Source organism: Astatotilapia calliptera, chromosome 17 (assembly GCF_964374335.1).
Source record: "Astatotilapia calliptera chromosome 17, fAstCal68.1, whole genome shotgun sequence".
Classification (NCBI taxonomy): domain Eukaryota; kingdom Metazoa; phylum Chordata; class Actinopteri; order Cichliformes; family Cichlidae; genus Astatotilapia; species Astatotilapia calliptera.
This window is the reverse complement of record NC_137438.1, coordinates 32714251-32739565: the sequence shown is the minus strand read 5'-3', so window position 1 is coordinate 32739565 and position 25315 is coordinate 32714251. Positions and strand designations below refer to the sequence as shown.

Sequence of the window (25315 nt, the reverse complement as noted above, 5' to 3'; positions counted from 1 at the left end):
TCCGCACCACGTCTCTGTGCGTTCATCATTTGTTTGAAGCCAGCTCGCCTCCTGCAACTACTTTTCCGAGAATACGTGCTTCTTTTGTGGTTCGGACTCCTTCTGACATTTCTTTGGAGGTGGAGGCACATCACAGTAATTGCTTAAAGGAGCTTGCTTCTTCGACATCTTTAAGAGTTCTAAACAAATGTGTCACGGTTTGCGGGGCAAGCCGTGTGGAGTTGTAGAAAAGGACCCAAAAGGCGGCAGCTCTGGTGCAGGTGAATATTTATTTACAACGGTGGGCACAAAACAGCACTGGTGGAAAAACAAGAAACCGGAAACCTAAACTGGGTAAGCTAATAACACAAACCAGAAACGAGGATGCAGGGAGGTCCGGGGAAATACACAAGAGACGCAGGGAGACCGAGGGGAAACAACACAGACGAACCAGCAACTACCATAACAGAAGACACAACTTAAATACACCCAGAGAACACAGGGAGATTACACACAGGTGGGGAACACAGGTGACACTGATAAACATAACGAGACAGGGCAGGAGTGAACACAACATTACGCATACTGACGAGAGACTGTCAAAGTAAAACAGGAAGTACACAGAGGTTCAGACAGGAGGAGAGAGAGCACGGGGAGAACACAGACATAACAGGCTGGGGGAAACATGGAATAAACACAAAGAGAGACGAGAGCTCATAAATACACAGAGGGGCACAAGGGGGTAAGAGTCACAAAGGGAAAAACACTTAGGGAACACCACAACAGGACACCTCAGAAAACATGGCCTAAATAAGGAGCGAAAATACAAGGAACCAAGAATACTGGGCCAACATGGCCCAGGACCATGACAAAATGTCTGTCCTCCTCCTGAAAATCTTATGTATGCAAACACGTGTTGAAACTTCTTATCTTGTGCCCGTTTTTTATTTTGACAGCAAATGCGCACCACTTATGTGCAGCCCTGGTTATTTCACTTGTCATATTGCAGCCACAGAAATTCTTTTGTCCATGAAACCATAAAGCTGCACTTTCTTTTTGCCTTATAGTCTGATTTGTCATAACTTTTCCGTTTTGTGGTAAGCTTTTCTTTGGCTGTCACTTCTTCACCCTGACCTGTCTTACTTGGCTCAGCAGAACTAAAATATTGTGGCGAGCTCAGACAAGGAGGAGACGGAGGTGTCGTTTGGTCTTGCTTCCCGTGAGCTAGCCAGGGAGCACAGCCGTTTATTGACATCTGCAGAAGAACACTGCCGCTAGCTAACTGCTCAGGGGTCCGTTCTTCGTACCTCGCTAAGTAAGTTAGCTGGATTTGATTGTTGACGATTTTGCGTGATCCTGGATCGTTCGGTTCCCCGAAGCTCATCCGGGACTTGCTGTCATAGCAACAGATCCGTAAGCGTAAACCTGCTCGGGAGCAGGTTTACTTTATGTAAACAGGATTAGATCGCGGCCACGCAGGTATGTCCGCTTCATTTATAAGAAAGCAACAGCGATATTTTACCACTGTTTTTCCATAAATAAATATTATCAATGTAACTAAAGATAATGCAGTATTTGATTCTTTTATTGATTTCATACAGATACATACAGGTCATTTCCTAAAAAAAGGGAAATGTACTATTAATCATTCTATTTCATGTATTTGATTATTTCAGATGTCATTCATATTTTAGAGTAGTAATAGTAAATTACTTCGTGTAATCAAGATGAGAGACCACGGCTATAAAAGCGAAGGTGGATTTGGGAAGTCTGTCGCAGCCATGTCCTGTCCGTATACGCGATCCACCCATTGCGGAAGGTGCAAGATTGATAAGGAGAGTTTTCAGAACTCAGCGTATATTGCGGGATAGACAGGATCCTTTAGCTCAGCGCGACAGTGTGCTCATAGAGAGATATCGATTTTCCCATGAGGGTATTATTCACTTAACCAACTTGTTGACGAGGGGGTGCAGGACCACCACCTGTCTTTTGTTGCTCTGCCCTTTTCTTGGTTGCTGTTATAAACAAACAAACAGATTATTTCAGGGTCTCTTTTCAAGAGACTAAAAGCAATATAAGTGATAAATATTACCATTCTGTAGAATATTCTTATATTTCACTTTTACTTGTTCCCATGTTCTAGTGGGTCCTGTCGTGGCTCTAATGTGAAAGAGGATATAATGTAATATAATATGATAGATTTACCCTACCGCCTACTGGTGTTGGCCAGAGGGGCCGATGGCGCGATATGGCAGCCTGGCTTCTGTCAGTCTGCCCCAGGGCAGCTGTGGCTACAACCGTAGCTGCCTCCACCAGTGTGTGAATGTGAGAGTGAATGAATAGTGGCATTGTAAAGCGCTTTGGGTGCCTTGAAAAGCGCTATATAAATCCAATCCATTATTATTATTATTATTATTACTTACGAGTTTAATTTGTCAGCAACTTTCTGCCAGCCCTCTCTCCTTGCTTTTGCAGCCTTTGCAGTGTTCCCTTGCGTTTTAATTAAACTCTGAAACTCCTGAAATCCCTCAATCAAGAGTTCTTGCTCTGCTGCCGAAAAATACCGAGCGCGCTCCTTCGACATTTTCGCCGACCAATCAAAGGGTTGCCGATCAATGTTTCTACTATTGATGCGTAGCCCCTGTTAAGCCACCCAGTGATCTCACATTACTTCATCCAGCTATACTAATCGTCAACAACAGGTGTGTTCGAAGAACCGGGATAGCGAGCTCAAAGTTAGCGCGATGATTTGATCTTGGATGTGTCATTTGATCTTGGATGTAGTAAGCGAGGTACGAAGAACGGACCCCAGCGCGGCAACAGCACAACAACAACAACACACAGGGCGCCCTCTGACCCCGGAAGGACACACCGTCGCAGCGAGAGGGCGTCACCCGTCACTATGGCAACATAAACAAAACATAACTGTACAAACAGAACCCCGAACAGCCCTGACCCGCTACATAGCCCACACCTAAGGGGTCAGACGACCCCATTACCGCACACAAAGTCCTGCAAATGTCCAAGTGCCTTCTTTTGGCGCACCGGCCGGTCACGACCGGTGTTGTGCCAAAAAGTGATTGTCTGCCAAAAACTGATTTCCAATGTTTCTGTGTATTTTTTATGTGTAATATCTTTACGTATGTTCGTAAATAGACTTCGGTGAACAGGGTTTACAAAGGGGTTATATAGAGAATTAAAACAATATCTGTTTTTCAAGTATCTTTACAACTCTCTGCTATTGTACTTACATTATAACCAATCCGGTCCTTTATCCCCACTTAAAATATTTTTACAGAAATATTGTAATATTTGCTGCCATTTCTGCTGTCCTCTTGGCCAACTTACTCTTACAAAAGACATTTTTAATGTTAATGAGATTTTTTTTTAACTGGATAAATAAAGGTTATATAAAAGTCACTGCCAAAAACTGATTGCGGCTTCTACCTTGTTACACGAATGTTGTTTGTGGCTCAAGATGACTTTATGTCATCCATGAGGGATGCATTTGACATATGTTTCACCTATTATAGCCCAACAAGTTACTTATAGCAGTTTAAATACGAGCAATCAGTTTTTGGCAAATACCGGAAATCAGTTTTTGGCAGACAATCACTTTTTGGCACAACACCGGCAACAGCTTACTATACAGGTCAACTCCGCTAGCAAAAAGATCGAAGGAGGCGTAGGAAACTGCTTCACCGAACTTTATTTCTTCTCTAAGGCACGAACACCGCGTACAGTGGGCTGAAACAGTTTACTCACAGCGAGCATCGCCGACACAACTCTGGCTGTCGAGGGAGTTATTATATTCTTTTTATTTATTTTCTTTTCGTCTCTTCTGTAGCTAACCGTTACTTTTCCCCTGCTCCGCTCTCTCTCTTCACACACACACCAGGCAGTCCCGCTACACACATCCCGAATACATTTCCCATCAGGCTTCATCCTTAAAGGGCCATGCCTGTAACACAGGGCTTGCAAAATCGCTAGCCCGACGTCCCGGGGCTAGCGATTTTTCCAGTCGTACTACCAAAATCTATCTCTGCCCTGCCCGTCGGGCTATTGTAGGAAGGAAAAATATATGTCAATGCTTTTGCATTCTTTCGGAAATGTAGCTGGGTAATTATGTCATTGCCATCGGTGAGCCACTGTCAATATGTGACATATTCAAATCGCGTTTGAATTTGCGCTTGTTTTTTGCTTTCACTTTGCAAATGTCCAGGTGCCTTCTTTTGGCGCACAAGTCACTCGGGTCAGAACATGGGGTGCCACCATCATCCCACTTCTGACACCAATGTGGCGAGCTCAGACAAGGAGGAGACGGAGGTGTCGTTTGGTCTTGCTTCTCGTGAGCTAGCCAGGGAGCACAGCCGTTTATTGACATCTGCAGAAGAACACTGCCGCTAGCTAACTGCTCAGCGCGGCAACAGCACATCAACAACAACAACAACAACACAAAGGGCGCCCTCTGACCCCGGAAGGACACACCGTCGCAGCGAGAGGGCGTCACCCGTCACTATGGCAACATAAACAAAACATAACTGTACAAACAGAAGATTTCACTTGTCATGTTTGCATAGTAAGCTAACGATTGATAAGACGATGTCAGAGGAATTGGTGCGCAAATTATCATCACTCACCAATACACAGTTTGCGCGATTGCAAAGTGAAAGCAAAAAACAAGCGCAAATTCAAACGCGATTTCAGTATGTCATATATTGGCAGTGGCTCACCGATACCAATGACATAATTACCCAGCTACATTTCCGAAAGAATGCAAAACCATTGACATATATTTTTTCTTCCTACGATAGCCCAACGGGCAGGGCAGAGATAGATTTTGGTAGCCCGACTGGAAAAATCGCTAGCCCCGGGACGTCGGGCTAGCGATTTTGCGAGCCCTGTATCTGATTGAGGAATCACTCATCTTTGGAAAAGAGAGTTTATTACAGAGAAATGGCTCTTTCCAAAATAAAAGCTATACTATACGCTTCTTCTGGGCTATATTCTCAGCAGCATATTAAACATATCATAAGAAGAATCATGTGCTAACGGCTGACTCGGGTAAAGTTTGTAGCATGCGTGCTTGTTGTTTTTGTCTGCTTCCACTTGTCTTTGCACTAGGATGATGTCGGTGTAAATGTGCAGTCATATTTGTTGTGTTCCCACTAGTGCTGTCAGCGTAAATCTCGTTGAAATGACGTTAACGCCACAACATGGCAAATCTCTGTTAACGAGCTACCGCGGATCGCCCGTGCATGGGGCTGGACGGCCAACACCTTAACGAGCTAACTGCGCTAACACACTAGCTCCCACCCATGTAATTGAGCTTTGCGTGGTACATCCAACATATTGTTTTATTTTACTCCATGACGCGCTTAACTTCAGGGTCATACGTCACATGAAAACCAAAATAGTTCCAAACGCCAGATCTGAATGAGGGTGGGGGAAGTTCAATTTGCCATGTTGCAAGGAGAGCTTAACTTCTGTCTTGCTAGCTTGCCCTGCGTGAATCTGCGTTGGACTACTCCGCCTAGGCTGCACTGTCGAGCGCAGATCCACTGAGCGCTCAACACAGACAGCATCGTCAGAAGGAAAGTTGATAAAATAAATTAAAAATTTATTTTGTATTGTTCGATACATATGGGTACGAACCGAAAGCACTGTATCGAACGGTTCAATATCGATACGAGTATCGTTGCACCCCTAGCTCTTATGCATAACTTGGTTGCAAACATTGGCTAATTGAATTACTTCCCTTCCTATTGGCTTGAAGCGATCTGGCCTTTCTCCTCTGACCTCTGGCGTCAAAAAGGCACCTCTCACAAAGAGAAATGCTGATCACTGGAGATTTTCTCTTTTCTGGACTATTTTCTGTAAATATATAGTTGTGCTGGAAAATCAAAGTAGATGAGCATTTTCTGCAGGATTTTTGTGGCTCGAGAGATATGGCTGAGTTGTCTGTCAGTCTGAAGGTTGGTGGCTCGATCACCACATCCTCCAGCCTGCATGTCAAAGTATCCTTGTGTAAGATACCGAACCCCAGGTTGCCCCGATACATTCATCTGAGTAAGAATGTGAGATTGAATGTTACAGAAGGCACTTAGGCACAGAATAAAGCACTTTATGAATGTAGGTGTTTGACTGGGGGAGTGAGGCTTGTAGTAAAAAGGTGAGTGAGTAGTAAAAAAGGGCTTTGAATGCTCAGTTAGAGTAAAAAAGCTGCATCTAAGCACTAATCCATTTACCATTTTACTGAAATACCCTGAAATACAGCCCACCTGACACCAACAGCCACTTTCAAAGTCACTTAAATCACCTTTCTGTTCAGTTTGAACTTCAGCAGCTTGTCTTTCATTTCTACAAGCCTAAACGCTTTGAGTTGCTGCCATGTGAAATTTGCTTTAACAAGCATTTGAATCAGTGTACCTAACAACGTGGCCAGGGAGCATATAAAAAAAAAAGAAGTAAAAAGGTCATGAGGGAGGAAATTAGCAGCAGAGCAAAAACATCGCTGTACCAGGCTGTAAACATGTTAATTTCTGGTGTTAACAAGGGAGCCTATTTGGACTGACTCATTTTTGGAGCCAACCTCAGGAGGCTATTTCAGTAACCGCAAGTTGGATTAATTTTTTTTTGTCTCGGAACCTCTCTGACACGTGGCATTAGGTGAGACGTGTCGCCACATTTAATCTTGATTTATGCAGCAACAATTTTATCAATTAATTTTAGTTAGCCAGGCCACAATTACATCTGGCAGCTGGAGCATTTCATTAAAAATTAATTCTTGCAATGAGTTTCTGTGGCGTATCCTGTTTTAGTTTAGTCCCACCACAATAACTGTAGTAAGCATTTATAATATTCCTGCATGAATTGACAAAAGAGCTGGTTCAACTGCATTCTGATCCCTGGTGTTCGTCATACAGTGCAAATATTGCTTATAAACATTTAATGGAAATCCTTGGTGGTTGGGGGTGGGGGGGGTCAAGCACACACAGGATGGGAATCATGAGAGGTGTTGGGCTTAGTCAAGGTGAAATCTCCTACATCTCCTGTTTTCTAACTCGGTGTGTGTGCTGTACCTGCTAAATCTCTTCTGCCTGCCAAAACCCAACCAGCAAAAGTGTAGCAGGCAGAAAACAGAACAGAGAAGCTAAACACTGAACATTCCTGTGTTCACAGTGCAGATGTAATGCACACACACACATGCACAAACACACCCGCAGCTACAAAAGAAATATACTGTACCCACACAGGAACACGTGGAAGTTACACAAGAGCTAGGACATAAACAGACACAGACTCAGTAGACAGCTATGTATGGAAACCCACTCCCCAACCCTCTGCGCTCACATGCGCCTTCACTCTCGTACCAGTTGGTTACACAAATGCTCTGTGATTGGCTTGAGGGGGGCTTGAGGGAGATGAGACCTAAAATAACTTCAAAATCCTAATTGGATCGGAATGGGAAGTTTGGGTAGAGAACCATTCGAGAAAAGATGACAACTCCCCTCCACCCCCACCCCACTAATAAAAGTGATGAGAATAGCCTGTGCATTGTTATATTCTTTTACTCCTTGCTCCTTCCAGGCTGTAGTTTTGCTCTAAATTCCTAGTTTGCAGACTTCGAGTTGTTACATTTGTTTGAATGTACTGTTTTAGGAATTAAGACACTGGAAAAAAGCCTTTGCAGAGATGCACATACCTCAGGAAGTCTCTTAAGGATGCTGAATTTCAGCCTCTCATTGGCATCACTGTTGTCCAAATCTAAACACACAGAGGAAACAGAGAGATGACATGTTGCTAATTAGTCTACTGAAGACAAACCCCAAATGCTAGAAAAAATACCGCAACACCTCACTTGAAATAAATGCAAATATCACCATCAAGATTTCCACAATCCTCAGCACTCAGTCTAGACGGCATGTAAAACTCTTCTTAATGCTCCTTCAAGTGCCGCATTTATTACAGGAGATTAAAACGAATAGAAAATATAAATAAATAGTCAAATATCTTGATGCATGCTCAATCATCCAGGTAAGGAAATCTAAAAAAGCTCATTCTGTTCATCTGGATGTAGCGTTTTCAGCTACATCCAGTTGAATCCAGCTTTTCCCAACCTAATCTAATAGGGGACAATTAAAATTTGATGTTTACCGTAAACCTATGCATCAAGATCACTATCAATGGTCCTTGATCAGTGGTTGATCAGTCGATATGACAATTTGCATATTAATGATGAAGAAACTGACCTCACAGCCCATTCTTCGTCAGTGGGAGATGAAATGTTTCTCCCACTGAAAACGCTACGTCCAGGTGAATAGAATTAACCTTTTGGGTAATAGTAAAATATATTTTACTTATATTTTACTTTGAAACAAGCAGAAAAAGCTTCACACGTGAGTACTAATTACTAATTTAATTCTTAGAACCACTTACGACAGCAGTTTCAGCACAGATATAACTCCACACATTCCAAGCAGCAAAGCAATATTAATTCCTAATAAAGTTAACGATACTTAAATAAATAAAACAGCCAATGTGAAAATATGCAAACGTGTGGCTAAAATCATATTATTATTAATGTGCATTAAACTTTATTATAGTAGCTGTTATAAAGGAGCTGCGGAAGCACTTAGACTTGCACTTTGGTGCAATCAGTCTTTGACTGAAGGTTCTGCTGTTGATAACCTCCAGGGCATGAGGCAGGTGTGTAGGGTTGATCATAACTTATTTCAGCTTCTGGAGCATTTTTCTCTCCACCACCTGCTGGACTGTCTCAAGTCCAGCAGGATCCAATTATTTCACACATTGCTCTTAAATGGCACGCAGAGGTGGAACTTCAGAGCTCTGCACTGCACCTAGAGAGTGCAGTACCATGCCAAAGCTTTCATAGGGCTGAAGTTGGTGGGTGGTCAGCCCACTATTTATGGTTTGAGCTAAAAACCACTGGATGTACTACCACTAACTTTTATATAGTTAAGTGGCAAATTAAGATGGTAAAACCTGCTTAACAGCAGGATTTTAGCATTGCCATTCTGAACACAGCATTCTAATCTTACAATGTTGTATATCTAGAACATATATACAGTATATTGACTGGATGGTGTGGAATAAGAAAAATATTTTACTGCTACTCATACTCATTATCACCATTGCATTAATTAACTTTGCATTAAGTCATTACCATTACATTAATCAAATTAATCATCATTTCAGTAAAACATTTATTGAAGCTGTTGGCATTACATTAACCTTTTTATTACAGGTACAGCTAAGATCATTTTACACACATTGCACTTTGTGCTAATTAAAGAGTCAATTAATTGGAGGTTGTAAGCTTTGTTTGGCGCGATGTCCAGACAATCTATTGTGTAAGTGACTTGGAGCTATAGAAGGTTAAAACTGCGTACATGCCTACAAAACACATATAATACATATAATCTAGAAACAGGCTTGAGTGAAGGCCTGAATGTATCCGGCTTCTTGTTGCATTTGAGTTTTGCTTAGTAACAGGTGACAGAAGATGGGCCAAAAAGGAGGACCAGTCCCTGGGAAACGTCAGAGCCTGGATCCATCGCCACATTTGGAGAAGATGCTAGAGAGGGGAACTTCAGTGTCTGCATTTATCTCTTAAAATTGCTCATTGTCTATAAAACATGCAAATGATGTTCTTAAAATACAAATTATGTTCTTGTACAACACGAGAAGGGGCGTTAACCAACCCTGACATTATAAAAGCAATCTGAAGTGTATTTTTGGGTGGAGAGCTACATCTGATGTTTTGCAGTGTACATCTTCCCACGCGTGTGTTCAATAAACTCATCTGTTTGATTGCATCCTTCTGGGCTTCTGATATTTTGTTTTGGTTCTCAACATCGCGAATCGGGACAATGGGGAGAACTTTCAGTAAAAATATACTAAGAACATGACGCAGAGCCAATTACACCAACTTTGAATACATTCAGACTGTTTGAAATATTTCATCTTCAGATATTTTACCTTGGAGTACACATTGACAATAAACTGGACTGGGCTAAAAACACCACAGCACTTTACAGAAAGGGCCAGAGTCGTCTCTATTTTTTGAGGCGACTGAGGTCCTTCAACATCTGCCAGAAAATGCTCAGGATTTTCTATGAGTCTGTTGTGGCCAGTGCGATCCTCTATGCTGTTGCATGCTGGGGGAGCAGGCTGAGGGTCGCAGATGCCAACAGACTTAATAAATTAATCCGCAAGGCCAGTAATGTTGTGGGGATGGAGCTGGACTCCTTCAAGGTGGTGTTGGAGAGGCGGATGCTGTCCAAGTTAAAGACAATGTTGGATAACACCTCCCACCCACTCCATGACATGTTGGTCAGTCACAGGAGCACGTTCAGTGAGTGACTGAGATTACCGAAAAGCACCACTGAACGACACAGGAAATCTTTCCTGCTTGTGGCCATCTCCCTGTACAACGCATCCACTTAACACACTGGTTACTGCTACAACTACACGTTTCTTTTCCAGCTATTTATTTATGAGTGACTTATGTATGTATATATATATATATGTATATATTGTACTATTCTTAGTTAGCGTATTGTCTGTCTTGTCTTGATGTTGGTTTATGTTGGTTTATAATGGAGCACTGTAACAAAAAATAATTTCCCCCAGGGATCAATAAAGTATTCTGATTCTGATTTTTGGGTCTGTTGATCTTTGTGACAAGTCAAAAATGTTTGGCCTTTAAACAATGCGCTCTTCATGAAGTCAGATAACTGCAGCATCTTGCAAACATGCTCCCTTATTACCCACAGCTCTGTAGTGTGACCTCTTTAACAGTTTCAGTGGTTACGAGCTACTTTACTTTACATTTAGGTGGCATTCTGACATAACAGGTGTGTGTTTGTCCAACTATTCCTCATTTCAGCTTTTCATCATAATAGAATCAATCATTTAAGCAGCATGTATATGTAGCTGAAAATGATTTACCGATTACAGATATAAGTTGACGCCTATCTGGTTTGAGTCATTATCTTTGATTGAGCTTCAGTTGGCTTGCAGCAGCAGGTAGCAGCAGGAGGTAGGTTCATTAAACACACCTCACTGAGGAGTGAAAAACACACAGTTTGTCCCAAACCTATACTTCATACTGATCGTGAGAAAGGTTTATGATTAAACGAAAAAACACAAACAAACATAGATCACCCACTTTTGAGAGTGAGTTGTTGTACTCGCAATGCAAAGCACAAACTACGTTTTCCGTTCACAGCACTGTGAGAGGTTACAGTAACCTGTGGGAACATACAGAAAACCAGAAGTACTGAAACTTTAAAAAGTCATCTTGTTTCTGTTTGCAAAGGTTAGCTGGCAGTGACAGTTCAGTAAAGTGAAGTGAAAGTCAGTTTTAAGAACATCTAAAGGTATTTTGAGGCACTAGTTGTGTCAGTTCCTTTTACTATAAAGCTGTTATGTCATGTTGATTTTTGTATTATACATACATACGTACTTTTATAGTTTTTATACAGTGCATTGGTGCGTATAAACATGGTGAAGACGCTTCAAGATCATAGGAAGGCACTTGTTACATCTAAGGTATCCAGAAGAGCATCTCTGAATGCACAGCAGCAGTAGACCGCACACCATGTGAAACTCTTGTCAGCAAGGAATAAGAAACTGAGGCTACTGTTTGCATAGGCTCACCAAGATGGGACAAAGAAGATTAAAACAGAAACGCCGTTTGGTCTGATCGGTCTCGATTTCTGCTGCAACATTCGGACTATATAAAAATTAACAGTATTAACAGTTCAGGCTGCTGCCGGTGGTGTAAAGTTGGTGTAAAGGTGTGGCGGATATTTTACTTCGAACTCTTTGGGTTCCTTTGTACTCATAGTGAATCGTTTAAACACCACAGTCTACCTGATTATTGTTGCTGACCATGTCCATCTTTTTTGACAATATATTTTGATGGCTGCTTCCAGCACGATAATGCAACATGCCACAAAGCTCAAGCTCTTACACCGGTTCCTTTAACATAAAAATGAGTTCACTGTACATAAATGGTGTACCTAGTTAAGTATATATATATTAAATGCTAAAAATGCTGTGATGATTGCAATGTAGTGCATACTGTGTACAATTAGTATTATGGATTTGGGACATATCCATAAGTCCTGGTGAGTTGCTAGTTTAACTGCTAGGCAAAGTATTTCAAAAATGTATTTTATCTGCATGAAAGCTGGTCCGCATGTACATCTGTTTATCACTGTATGAACGTTTTCTAGGTTTCTGGGGTAATTCAGAAAGTAGTTTAGAGCAGCTGTGATCTGTGGTGACAGTGGTTTTCAAAATGGCAAATATAATCAGTTGCTTTACTGACTGAAAAGACAAGCTTTTTATATCTGGTAAAGAGAAGTAAAAATGTGTAGTATTTACAGTAAAGCAGTTGGGTATTAGATAAAAGTAAATAAACACAGAAGCTTCCTTTCACAGATATGGATTAAACCTAATCCTAGAATAAATACTTCTTTTTCTACACTTAATCCATGGCTCGCAAAACACCTGCAGAAATCTACAGCCACATTAAAAACTCTGAGAAGTTGTGTTCCTTTGTGCTAAATGCTATTGTCAACACACGGACAAGCAGTCTTTCTTTTTTTTTTAAAAAAGGCAAACTTTTGTTCCTCAAAAATAATACACTGTATAAAATGTAAATTATGTCATCATTCCCACCTTCATTGTCACCTTCAAATACTCCTCGTCACTGGGGTTTCTACTCAGGAGTGTCTTTCAAAGGACATTTATGGATGCTTGTGGGTTTAAAAAGGTCTCTAATTAATTTCAATCTGAATGAATTTGCAACAGACAGATTCAGCCTGTGTGCAGATTGTCTGGCATATGTCTCTAAGAGATTTCTTCCCAGGATCTGCAGGTGATTGTAGTGTAGTAACAATTCTGACCCACATGGGAGACCCACACTAGAAGAAATAACCCTAAAAGTTTGGTAAAAATATAAACACAAGGCCTTGTTGAATAATGTACTCTGGGCAGACAAATCAAAGATAGAACTGATAGAAAACACACAGGGGAAGATTTTCAGGAGGATAAACTTATACCAACTGAAATGTATGGAGGTGGTGGTGCTATGTTTTGGGTCTCTTTGCTTCCTCTGGGAGTGGACTGTGAATGAGCTATGAATTCTGCATTAGATCAAATACTTTTCAAGAGTGATATGCAAAAATAAAAAACTTTCCTTTTTACATAATTTGTGGTTATATTGCTTCTTGTCACTAGAAATTGCTAAAGGACACTGACTTGTGACTGGCACATCCTTCGACTGTCTTCTTATGTACATGCAGCTTAACTTTAAATATCCCTTGTGAAGTATTATACATAAACAAAAGAAGAAAAAGAAGAAAAAAGCTCTTGTTTACATGTGATTTTTTCCCCCCTTAAATATACCTCAAGACCACAAACCACTAGGGTGTGTGCAAAACAGCATGTAGGTCACACACCTGAGTTGGATACAACATGGGCTATACCTCTTTCAGATCTAATTAAGTCTCACTGTTGCTATATCTTTCTCTTTCAACTTCACAATGAATACCGAAGACCATTCCAACACCTCCTCCATCCTCTTCTTTTTACCTACATTCCACAACTGCTTCTTTTCAGAATCGTGCCTCGATCCTTGGTACATTGCTGCTGGTGTGGTTATTCTATTAAGCTCCATACTTGGCATCTTGGCAAACATCAGTGTGACAGGGAAACTCATTCAGAATTTGCGCGGTTCCTCCATGTCGCAGCACCTCATCTTCAACCTGGCACTGTCGGACCTCCTCTGTCTGCTCATCCTGGTGGTCGGCAGCATCGTTTTCTGGACCGGGCTACATTTAAACCATTCAATCTGTCAACTTCTCGTTTATCTCTTGTTTTTCTGCAACACCACCAACTTAAACGTTCCGGTGCTGATAAGCATCCAGAGGTACTACCAGGTATGTATTTATCAGTCCTTTAAATATGTTGTCATTTTTTCTGAAAATAAGATCACAAGTAGGACTTTTGTTTGAGTCAATTAAGAGTGTTTCTTATCTTGGGAAATAAAAAACAGATGTACAGTACTGTCTATAAGTACTGTCTAAAAGAGCCACCGCACATTTGTTTATATTTTCCTTCCAATGAGCCAGACTTTCCTAAAGTTTTTAATGTGGTCTTAATCAATTGTTTAAGGCTTTCTGAAGGTCTTTCAAAGTTTTTCTTTGGACATTGGCAGCTTTTCATTTACTTTCAGTCCATTTGGGATTGTTTTGCTTTATTGTTTTTTTAAATTTAGCCTCTTAACACTGATCTTTGAATCATTCAAGCATATAAAGGTTACAGGGATGAACCAGTGCTGTGTCTACACATCACAAAAAACTGAGCAAATAACCAGTTTTTATCTTTGGGTACTTTGTTACAAGCACAATCACAAAAATGCATCATTTATCCCCATTCCTCTAGTTGAATCTATAAAAAAATACCAACAATATCACAGTTTGACAGGCATAAAATAGTAATATTGCACCAACAATGTGATTCCTAAGATTTGTTAGATGAAATCTATATAAACTGAAAAAGTGGAGCACAAAAGTGAAAGTGCTAAAAACTATCATCTACAGATGATATTTGAAAGTCATGTCCTTAAGATATAGGGGGAAAAAATCCAGCAAAGACCTGACACAGGACCTGAGAGATGCATCTGGCCCTTTAGTTGATTTATTCACTGAAACCTCATCAGAAATAGTCTCAGGTGGCTGTCAAGAAATCATTCTTAAGGAAGGGAAACAGGAAGAAAAGCCTGAGGTATGCCAAATTACACAAGGACTGGGCTGAAAATCAGTGGCCACATGTACAACCTTGTAATATTTTTGTTCAAATCATCCTCAGTATATTCAGAAGAAGAGGTCAAAATGGAGGTACAACACTGAGTGTCTACAGCAGCTGTAAAACGCAGTGGATCCCTTATCCCCTGGTTTGGAGATGGATTTTTTTCAAAATTGGTGGACTGAAAAATACAAAAAAAGATACCACCAGATTTTGATCCATCGTGAAATACCATCTGGAAAGAGTCTGATTGGCAACAGGTTCATTTTTCAGTACGACAACAATCCCACACCCACTGCCAATGTAGTAAATGCAAACCTGTATAGAAAACTGCGCAATGGAACACTATCAGTCATGGATTGGCCTCCAGAGCCCAGACATTAGCATTTTTGAAACAGTGTGGGATCATGTTGACAGAGAAAAGAACAAAAAGGCAGCCAACATCCAAAGAAGAGCTTTGAATGTCCTTCAAGAATCCTGGAGAACTATTCCTGAAGACTACTTAAAGAAATTACAAGAAAAATTTCCTATGAGTATTCAGACTTTCAAGCTCATTAGATTTGTAGAGCGTTTTCCATTGTTCACATACATTAACCAATTATTCTTTAAAAAAAAAAAAAGGAAAGAAAAGAGAAAGGTAGCCAAATAAAAACAGTAAAAGAAACAAATGAAAATCTACTTTGGCATTCTTACGCCAAGCCAAGCCCTTCCTTTGGCTCACATACGTGTAAAATTATTTCCAAAGTGAAGCATTTGTCATGCTTCCTACATGACAGAGTCAATAATATTTATTCTTCCAGTTCCACTACTGTAAATGGAAGAAAGAATAATCTTAATCTCCTCCTGGTTCCAATATACTGTACATACATTCCAATAAAAACCCCATTGAGACGAGATAAACTTTACAAGAGAGAATAATCCCTGCCGCTCAGTAATGTACCTCACTGGTCCCACCGGCATTTTAACCAGATATGGTCTGTAACAAATAAGCCAGCAAGACAAAGCTAAACGAGAAAGCCAAAAGACTCCCCAGTGGGGCGCAGGAAAGCTGAAGGAAAGGCGAAGGGGAAGAGCCGTATTGCATGAGGTGAACGTCATATTCTGAATACACAAACACTGATATCGCTAAATGCATCTTATATTCCCCTGAGGATACTATTATAACCCAATTTCCATTCATAAACCCACTTTAAAATCGTAGGAGCTTGTCTTCGTATCATTATTAACTTTTCTTTCTTTCTTACTTGTTTGTCCATGCGCACAATGCAAACAGAAACTTCTAATATTTAATCCAGCACAGTATTGATGATGCCAATTTGATAAAATGTATATAAATGTAAAAAGAAAAAGGTACAAGCTTAACAAATAGAACAATACCCTTTAAAATATGCCACTGCAGGCAAGATTTAAATAACAGTGACTATAATTCTTATTGGTGTGGGGATTAAAACCACTGATCACATAAAGGTAATATTTAATATTACACCAATTCTTCTAGAGAATGAAATCCAGATTGAATGGGTGGGTGTGGGCTCAATACCCACGAACACATCAGTGAATGAAAAATGCAGCAAACTTTAATCTAAAAATGTCCTTTTCATTTGCCAGGTTCTGCACCGTGAGAAGTGGATCGAAGTGACCCCGACACAGCAGAAGATTTTTTTGTCCTCTGTGTGGCTACTCGGAGCCCTGCTTGGTATATTTTTCCTAAGTGAGGTGAAAATTAAGAAGTGGACGGATAAGGGCTCCTGCGAGAATCTCAGCTTCTCACCGGTACAAGAATGTATCTACATCACATTCACAGTTATCAGCCATGTCGTCTCATTGACCTGCTACTCACTACTTGTTAGAGGGATCAACCGAATTCAAATCTTTGATAAGAAAAAGCTGAGGATTACCAAGTTATTTCTTCACATCATCGCTGGTTCCCTGGTATTTGCTGTCATTGCTCTGATGTTTCGCACAGCGTATGTGACTGTGCGTCTCGCAGCACCGGAAAAACTGCTTTACATCAGCAAAATGTTCATATTTATGGAATGTTTTTACTTTTTCAAGCACTCTCTGAACCCATTACTGTATTACTTTGCCTCTCTACATGAAAGCACCGATAAGGAAATCCGCTTCTTCATGTCTCTTGATGACAGCTCCTAATATGTTCTCCCATATTTTTGGCCTCCTCATTCTAATGTGGCCTGATAGCCATGAAAACTGATGGAAAAATATGGATCCTTTGTATGGACAAAAGAATTTGGATCTTTTTTACTGGACTGTGTGACTAAATGACTAAATGTATCAAGTTAAATACTAAAGTGACTGATTAGCTCATTTTCCTGTGGTATGATTATTCTGCCTTCACATTTTATCACCCATTAGGCTGGAGCCTAAATCCAGGTTACACCCTGGACAGATCGCCAGTCTATCGCAGCGCTAACACATAGAGACAGACAACCATTCACACTCATATTCATACCTACAGCCAATTTAAAACCCAGTTAAGTTAACTCATCTGAACTGTTGGAGGAAGCACGGAGAAAAAACACCCAACTACAGGGAAACAAGCTAGCCAGTGGATTCAAACCCAGGACCTTTTTGCTGCAAGGCAACTGGACTGCCACCATCCTGCTCTACAGTTTATTACATAATATATAATAATGTAGCAATGTATGTCATTGCATGGCCAAAACACTGTACCACATCCAAAACTAATAGATAGAGCTGTTATTTTGGTTCTTTAAATCTCAAACTTTGTTTGCTTCACTGAAAGAATGGACACATAAAAAAATAAAACGATCTAATAAGGAGATCTATTTGGCGATGAGACTTATTGTGTTTTGAGCAAATAAAATCAGACTTTTAATGTTTATGGTGCATTTATGTGCTGTTTAATGAATGCGAAATATGGTTCTGACTCCAAACACGTCACGTGAACCCTCTCTAACTGAGTGAGCAACTTAGAAAGACTGCAAAATGTTTTGTTTGGTTGATAATCAACTTTTAATTTTGATTGGTACAGAATTTTGGACCAGTATTTATTTTCTAACGCAGCTTTGGGTTGTAACTGTTAGCCGCACTAGGCACAGACAAGTTATTTTTAACAGCAGCAAGTAGAGCAGCAATATTTATTTATCACAGGCTCTAAATAGCTAACAGCATGTTGTTTAAAATACAAAACATCTTTGTAGTATTAATGTAGTTTTATGACACGGTAAACTTCCTGACTTCAAATCTCATAATCCCATATTTTATTTACAATAGAACATCAAAACATGTTGAACAATTATTTAACAAAAGTCTGTATTTATCTGGGAACTGAGGAGATCAGCTGCTGGAATTTTGGGAGAATATTTTTTATTTCATAATGCTCCAGATGTTTTCAGTGGGTGAAAGGTCTGGACAGCAGCCAAGCCAGCTCAGCGCCCTGACTCTTCTACTACTAAGCTATGCTGTTGTAATAAATGCAGCATGAGGCTTAGCGTTGTATTACTGAAACGTGCAAGGCTTTCACTAAAATAAATGTTGTCTGGATGGGAGCATATGTTGCTCTGCATTTGTGGATGGCACTGTGACAGCAAAAGTTCTTTTTGGGGGGATGTGTTGCTGCCATCAGATTCTAAATGAGCTAATATTTGTCATGCAGTAGTAAAACGTTCTAGTTTAAATACTGTCTGTGATTCACTGTGAACAAAATGTGGTTTCATGAGGTTTGCAAATCATTGCATTCTGTCTTTATTTGCATTTTACACAGCGATGATGACAACCTGAGAAGAATGAAAAGTTACATTTATAGTGTTAGTTTGCAGCTTAGCGTGTTAACATTAGCACTAAATGCAAACTGCACTTAAGGCTAAATCAAATGCATTAACTACACTGAATAGTCACTTTATTAGGTACAACTTGCTAGGAGCAGGTTTGACCTCTTTGTTCTGATGGTGGATCTAATTCTAACGACTGCGAGTTCAGCAAATTCACTGTTATGCTCAAGAAACCAGTTTGAGATGATTCAAGCTTTGTGACATAGAATGATATCCTGGTGGAAGAAGATGGATGCACTGTGGTCATAAAGGGATGGGCATGGTCAGCAACTATATTCAGGTAGGTTGGGCATTTAAATGAGGCTCAGTTGGTACTAACTGTGCCAAGAAAATATCTTTACACTGTAATCAGCAGCCTGAACTGTTCATATGGGATGGGTCAGTTCAAAGTTTGCTCATTCTCCTCTGACCTCAAAGAAGGATATCTGTATATCTTCTCTTTTTTACGAAATCAGTGCAAAATTAGAAACTTTTGAGAACTTAATACAAAAGAGAGCAAGCGCCTACCCGTCATGAGGCGAGACACAAAGGTCTCGGTGAGCTGCAGGAAACCGTGGTCAATGTACTGCAGAAAGGTGTGATGAGGGAGGCAGCGCACAGCAAACACGGCAAACAAGGTGTGATAGCCTGGAGAAACACAAAGGAGGCATCTGCTTTTTATGTTCCTAAATTCTCCTGCAGGCTTTTTAGCCCGTTTTCATGTTTACCAGTTTTATTTGTTCAGTCTTTGTATTGTATTGTAAAAAGCCTGACATAAAACAAATGGAACAAAGCATTCAGCTGACTGCTCAGCTTCAGAGGAGTGCATTTCTTACTTTTATTTACCAAAGGGATACACGCTCAGTATGCCTGCTGCGTTACACTTTCACTTCATTTAGACATTTAAACCTCCAGCCTCAGTGTTAAGGGTGTGTTGACGTCTCGCATTCATCATCTCCCCCCCCCCATTCCCTTACAGTTTATGATCCCAGCACAGAAAGCCTTCGCTGGTGCTTAGGCTCCAGAAAATTTGTCCAAATGATTAAAATGCATTCACACTTTCTTACTCATGTCTGCATATTGTTAAATGTTTAACATATTTTTGGTTACATTAGCGCAGAGGAAAAACACACACATTGTTACGCTGGCTGAGGCAGAGGCAGACCGGATTATAACAGCTAGTTTTAAAGTGTGTGATACCGGGTGGGAGGGGCAGGCAGAGACTCCGGGTGGATTCCAGGATCCGAAGCATGAAGTGAAAGACGGACCACTCGGCCGGACTGCCCTGCTGCGTCCTGGAACGCGCGCACGCACGCACGCACGCACACACGCACACACGCAGACACACACACACAATTCAGATAAGAACATTACATAAGGTGAGTACACATGTGATGAGAGGTTAACACAAATACACACATGTGGGCACACACGTGACGGGGAATGATGGTGCACACATACCTCGAGATGATTGCACACCTTTAGTCTGCACTTTATATTACATTAGTTGGAAACATGACTGATTTGTACTCACAAGCACAAAACACGAGGGCCGAGTTTGTACTTCAGCCAGACTGACTCCAGCACGTGTCTGATGAGCTCCAACTAAACACACAAACACACACAGACAGAGACACACCTTAGCGTTTGAGCCGCATATGCTCGATTAGATTCAAATGAAATGAAACTCGAATGATTTGTGAGCCTGTAAACTTTTGCGCAAAGCAGGGCGTTTTATCTGAAAAAGTTTCGACATGTTTTTCTGCTGTGGCGACAGTGATGTTCGCTTCATGGAAATTTACACTTGTCCTATGATCAGTTTCCTCACTTCTCCCTTTTTTTTTCCTACTTCCCATTTTCATCTCGAGTAAACAAGTGCAACCCCAGTGCACCAGGATGTGAACACGTTTCACACTCGCCCATATTATTTCGCCACACGCTTGGGATCATACGAACGCACTCGACCCGTCCTCAACGTATCGGCCCGTACTGAAAGATTCATGGGCTTTTTTCCACAGGTGATCACTCTTTCACTTGTACAATAACAGGAAAAACGATCCATATCCTGGACACCAGTTGGAAACCTTCCGCCAGCTGCTCCAAATGCCAGCAGCCAACATCCTCCACTCACCTCGGGGTGGGAATTAGCTGCACTTATGTAACAGACGAACCCAAAAGTCAAAAAGGTGTTCAGGATAAACATAATAATAAGCTCCTCTGGGCTTTTCCCCCCCACTTCTTGACGATGCTTTATTAAGTTTTAAATAATGTTAAACTTACCCCTGCACCGTCTGTGCTAAATAACACCATAAATCCCCCCAAACTCTGTATCTTTAAAAGCCATGAAAAAATATGAACCCCCGCTAAGGGTGATAACAATTTTAAATGGAAACTATGACAAAGGAAAACTATTATTTTTGTATTATTACTTTTTTTTCTAGTTTCCATAGTGGATTTAAAGGTTTTGAATGAATTCTGATTTAACTTTGCAGGGTGGTAGAGTAAGGTCATTTTAACAAGCCATTAAAATTTGGCAAGGTCTTCAAGATCAACCTAATGATTTATTGGTTGAAAATCGACAAAAAGCCTTACAAATGTGGTGTGTATTGTCAACATATACAGTGGGGCAAAAAAGTATTTCGTCAGCCATCGATTGTGCAAGTTCCCCCACCTAAAATGATGACAGAGGTCAGTAATTTGCACCAGAGGTACACTTCAACTGTGAGAGACAGAATGTGAAAAAAAAAAATCCATGAATCCACATGGTAGGATTTGTAAAGAATTTATTCGTAAATCAGGGTGGAAAATAAGTATTTGGTCAATAACAAAAATACAACTCAATACTTTGTAACATAACCTTTGTTGGCAATAACAGAGGTCAAACGTTTACTATAGGTCTTTACCAGGTTTGCACACACAGTAGCTGGTATTTTGGCCCATTCCTCCATGCAGATCTTCTCGAGAGCAGTGATGTTTTGGGGCTGTTGCCGAGCAACACGGACTTTCAACTCCCGCCACAGATTTTCTATGGGGTTGAGGTCTGGAGACTGGCTAGGCCACTCCAGGACTTTCAAATGCTTCTTACGGAGCCACTCCTTTGTTGCCCGGGCGGTGTGTTTTGGATCATTGTCATGTTGGAAGACCCAGCCTCGTTTCATCTTCAAAGTTCTCACTGATGGAAGGAGGTTTTGGCTCAAAATCTCACGATACATGGCCCCATTCATTCTGTCCTTAACACAGATCAGTCGTCCTGTCCCCTTGGCAGAAAAACAGCCCCATAGCATGATGTTTCCACCCCCATGCTTCACAGTAGATATGGTGTTCTTGGGATGCAACTCAGTATTCTTCTTCCTCCAAACACGACGAGTTGAGTTTATGCCAAAAAGTTCTACTTTGGTTTCCTCTGACCACATGACATTCTCCCAATCCTCTGCTGTATCATCCATGTGCTCTCTGGCAAACTTCAGACGGGCCTGGACATGCACTGGCTTCAGCAGCGGAACACGTCTGGCACTGCGGGATTTGATTCCCTGCCGTTGTAGTGTGTTACTGATGGTGACCTTTGTTACTTTGGTCCCAGCTCTCTGCAGGTCATTCACCAGGTCCCCCCGTGTGGTTCTGGGATCTTTGCTCACCGTTCTCATGATCATTTTGACCCCACGGGATGAGATCTTGCGTGGAGCCCCAGATCGAGGGAGATTATCAGTGGTCTTGTATGTCTTCCATTTTCTGATGATTGCTCCCACAGTTGATTTTTTCACACCAAGCTGCTTGCCTATTGTAGATTCACTCTTCCCAGTCTGGTGCAGGTCTACAATACTTTTCCTGGTGTCCTTCGAAAGCTCTTTGGTCTTGGCCATGGCGGCGTTTGGAGTCTGACTGTTTGAGGCTGTGGACAGGTGTCTTTTATACAGATGATGAGTTCAAACAGGTGCCATTCATACAGGTAACGAGTGGGGGACAGAAAAGCTTCTTACAGAAGACGTTACAGGTCTGTGAGAGCCAGAGATTTTCCTTGTTTGAGGTGACCAAATACTTATTTTCCACCCTAATTTAGGAATAAATTCTTTACAAATCCTACCATGTGAATTCATGGATTTTTTTTTTCACATTCTGTCTCTCACAGTTGAAGTGTACCTCTGGTGCAAATTACTGACCTCTGTCATCATTTTAAGTGGGGGAACTTGCACAATCGGTGGCTGACTAAATACTTTTTTGCCCCACTGTATCTATACAGATTTAAAATAATAACTCACATTTGACCTCTAACATTTCCTTCAAAAGACTGATGTGAAGGCCAAAATGGTAATATTACTATATACAGCTATATAAAACTGTGTCTTACTGCCATTGTTTGTATTAACAACATATAGACATAAAAGGAACAATATATGGGGATTCTAACGTTACTTTTGACCTCTGACCTCTTCTTCAAGGTCAAATAAACCTTCAGAAAATGTCTTTTATCTTTAAAACTGTTCTTAAAAATTCTACTGCCTTTGTTTGTAGGGGCAACATTTTGGAAACCATACTGCTGTATAAAGATTCTAAATATCACATTATAGTTTGCATCCAAATATCAGGTCATAATTGACCTTTGATCTCACTTTTACATTTCGCATCTGCCTTTCTTTCATGCTGCTTAGTCAGTTAGAAATTATCTGATAAGCTACAGTTATTCATGTCCATGTTATTTATGAATCGATACCTATGATCTACTCCTACATAATGTTTGTGTAATTAAAGTAAACATCTGTCATGCTACCCTTATTAAAGATCATTTAAAAAGAACAAAGAAAACAAATGAACATATAAAAATACAATATTATCTGCTTTAAAGTAAATACTGCTCAGAGAGTGAGCTGCTTTGGTGGAGGGCTGAGTTCTCAGAGTGCTTCTTGTCTGGGGATTTATTTCTTTATTATCTTTAATTTCTTTTAAATCCTTTTTCCTCTCCGTTTCTTTTTGAATTTTCTTAAAGCCCATTTTGTCAGCACTGTAAGCACAAATTAGGAAAGGAATGCCCCAAAAGACCATTGCATTCATCACGCATTTCAAAGTATTTTTCTCCAAAAATTAGAAACTGTACTCGGTTGTCAACCTTTCAAACAAAACAAATTCCTAGAAGCTCAAGCAGCTCGTTGCTGATGCAGGAGCAGCGTCTTTGTGGAGAAAACGGTCAAACAAAAGGCAATCAAGTGATTTAAAGGCACACACACAAACACAGTTATCCCTCTGCGGCCTTCTGCTCCAATTTATAAAGTCGCCAATTTGTCTTAATGAACCTCGGCCCAGACAGGAAGCTGGATTTACCCGTGTAGGTCTCCTGTTAGCAAAAAGTTTAGTAACCTTGGGTAGAGAGCAACTTTTCTACTGCATAGTAAGTATATTCCAGCCTATTAGTTGCAATACTTTTTTTTTTTTTAGCAATTCATATTCGGCTATTAGTGTGGTTGTTCTTTGCCTTGACATTGGCTGTGTTATAAAAAGGAATGCATCTCCGTTGTCTGTGGCAACGGGGACAGGAAATAAATAACTATGACAATAATGTACTGCCGAGCTGTAATCTATCATAACAGAAGTTCCCCAGCTCTTAAAAGCTGTAATCTTTTTCATTGCCAACTTTTCCCCTGTGTCAATGTAACCATTAGTCTCAATAAGCACCAACAAGAAGGGGAGATGTTCTGTTTTGTAGTACCACCCTGAGTTTTTCAAGCATGAGTCAGCTTGATGTGAGTCAGTTAGTGAGCTTAAAGTCAAATGTGCCCCCCCCCCCTGTTTCTCATAGGTGTTTGAGCATCTTTTAAATGAGTCCGTCATCCAAATGTTCACTTTCATGCAACCAAAGAAAAGAAATTATTATTTAAAAAATCATTTTCATTCCAAAGGCGCAGGTTAAAGCTCAGGAGCCCACCATACCAAGCTGAGCCATCGACAGATCCTACTGTGAGCAGATGAACAGAGAGGATTTCTTCTTTTCTTTTTTTTTTTTTTATACTCTGTTATTTACAATTCCACAATGTAATGTCCCAAAACATAATGCATCCTGCTTTCAATTCACTTCCCGCCTTACCCTTGGCCTGATTTAACACTGTTGTGTTGATGTATGCCGTATGTCTGCTTTCAAGGGGCTCCTAACTGTGAAGGGACTCACCCACCAGGAATACTAAAAACTGACTTTACAGAGCCAAGAACCTCTATTTGATACTGAACACAGGTTGAGAAAGTCTTTCCACTTGGATGTGCAGATCCTATCTGCACGAGCTGTACATTTTAATGAAAATTTTATTTGTGCTTTGTGTAGCAAGTCTCAATAAAAACGGGGAAAATTTTCTAAAACTCTTCTAAACAACGATTTTATTCACAATAAAACATAAAAACAAACACATCAAATGGTTAAATTGAATATATACTCCATTATAAGAAAAAATACTGGGCTTCGTATAGTAATTAATTTAGTTATTTTTACTGTCTTTTTGTATTTTGTGCATTTAACTGCTGAAAATACTTATTAAATATATTTGGGGTTATAAAATAAAATGTTATGTTCTAATTATTTTTCCCATTTCTACTCTAATAGCGCTCACTTTGACAAGCTCATTTTTTCTATCGTGATCCCAGCTGCTGTGAAGGCTTACCCAGGCAATGCAATTATCCAGCAGCTACCCCCGCAGGTTTGCTCAGTGCTCACAGTGACGACT

At 40.5% G+C, this 25315-nt stretch overlaps 2 protein-coding genes across 2 annotated transcripts in view; one reads left to right on the top strand and one right to left on the bottom strand.

The window, feature by feature from the left end:
- gsap (gamma-secretase activating protein) overlaps positions 1-25315 on the bottom strand; it is a 55673-nt gene that overhangs the window by 5036 nt on the left and 25322 nt on the right. The window contains exons 26-29 of the mRNA XM_026146148.2: positions 20149-20219; positions 19815-19909; positions 19143-19262; positions 7685-7746 (exon numbers count right to left, since the gene is read on the bottom strand). Coding sequence (XP_026001933.1) covers positions 7685-7746; positions 19143-19262; positions 19815-19909; positions 20149-20219 — 348 coding nt within the window. The remainder of the gene's footprint in view (positions 1-7684; positions 7747-19142; positions 19263-19814; positions 19910-20148; positions 20220-25315) is intronic.
- Positions 13227-17684, top strand: LOC113008622 (uncharacterized). The gene is made up of 2 exons (XM_026146151.2): positions 13227-13955; positions 16432-17684. Exons 1-2 carry the CDS (start codon positions 13560-13562, stop codon positions 16972-16974), a joined length of 939 nt encoding a protein of 312 aa, XP_026001936.1. The 5' UTR covers positions 13227-13559; the 3' UTR covers positions 16975-17684.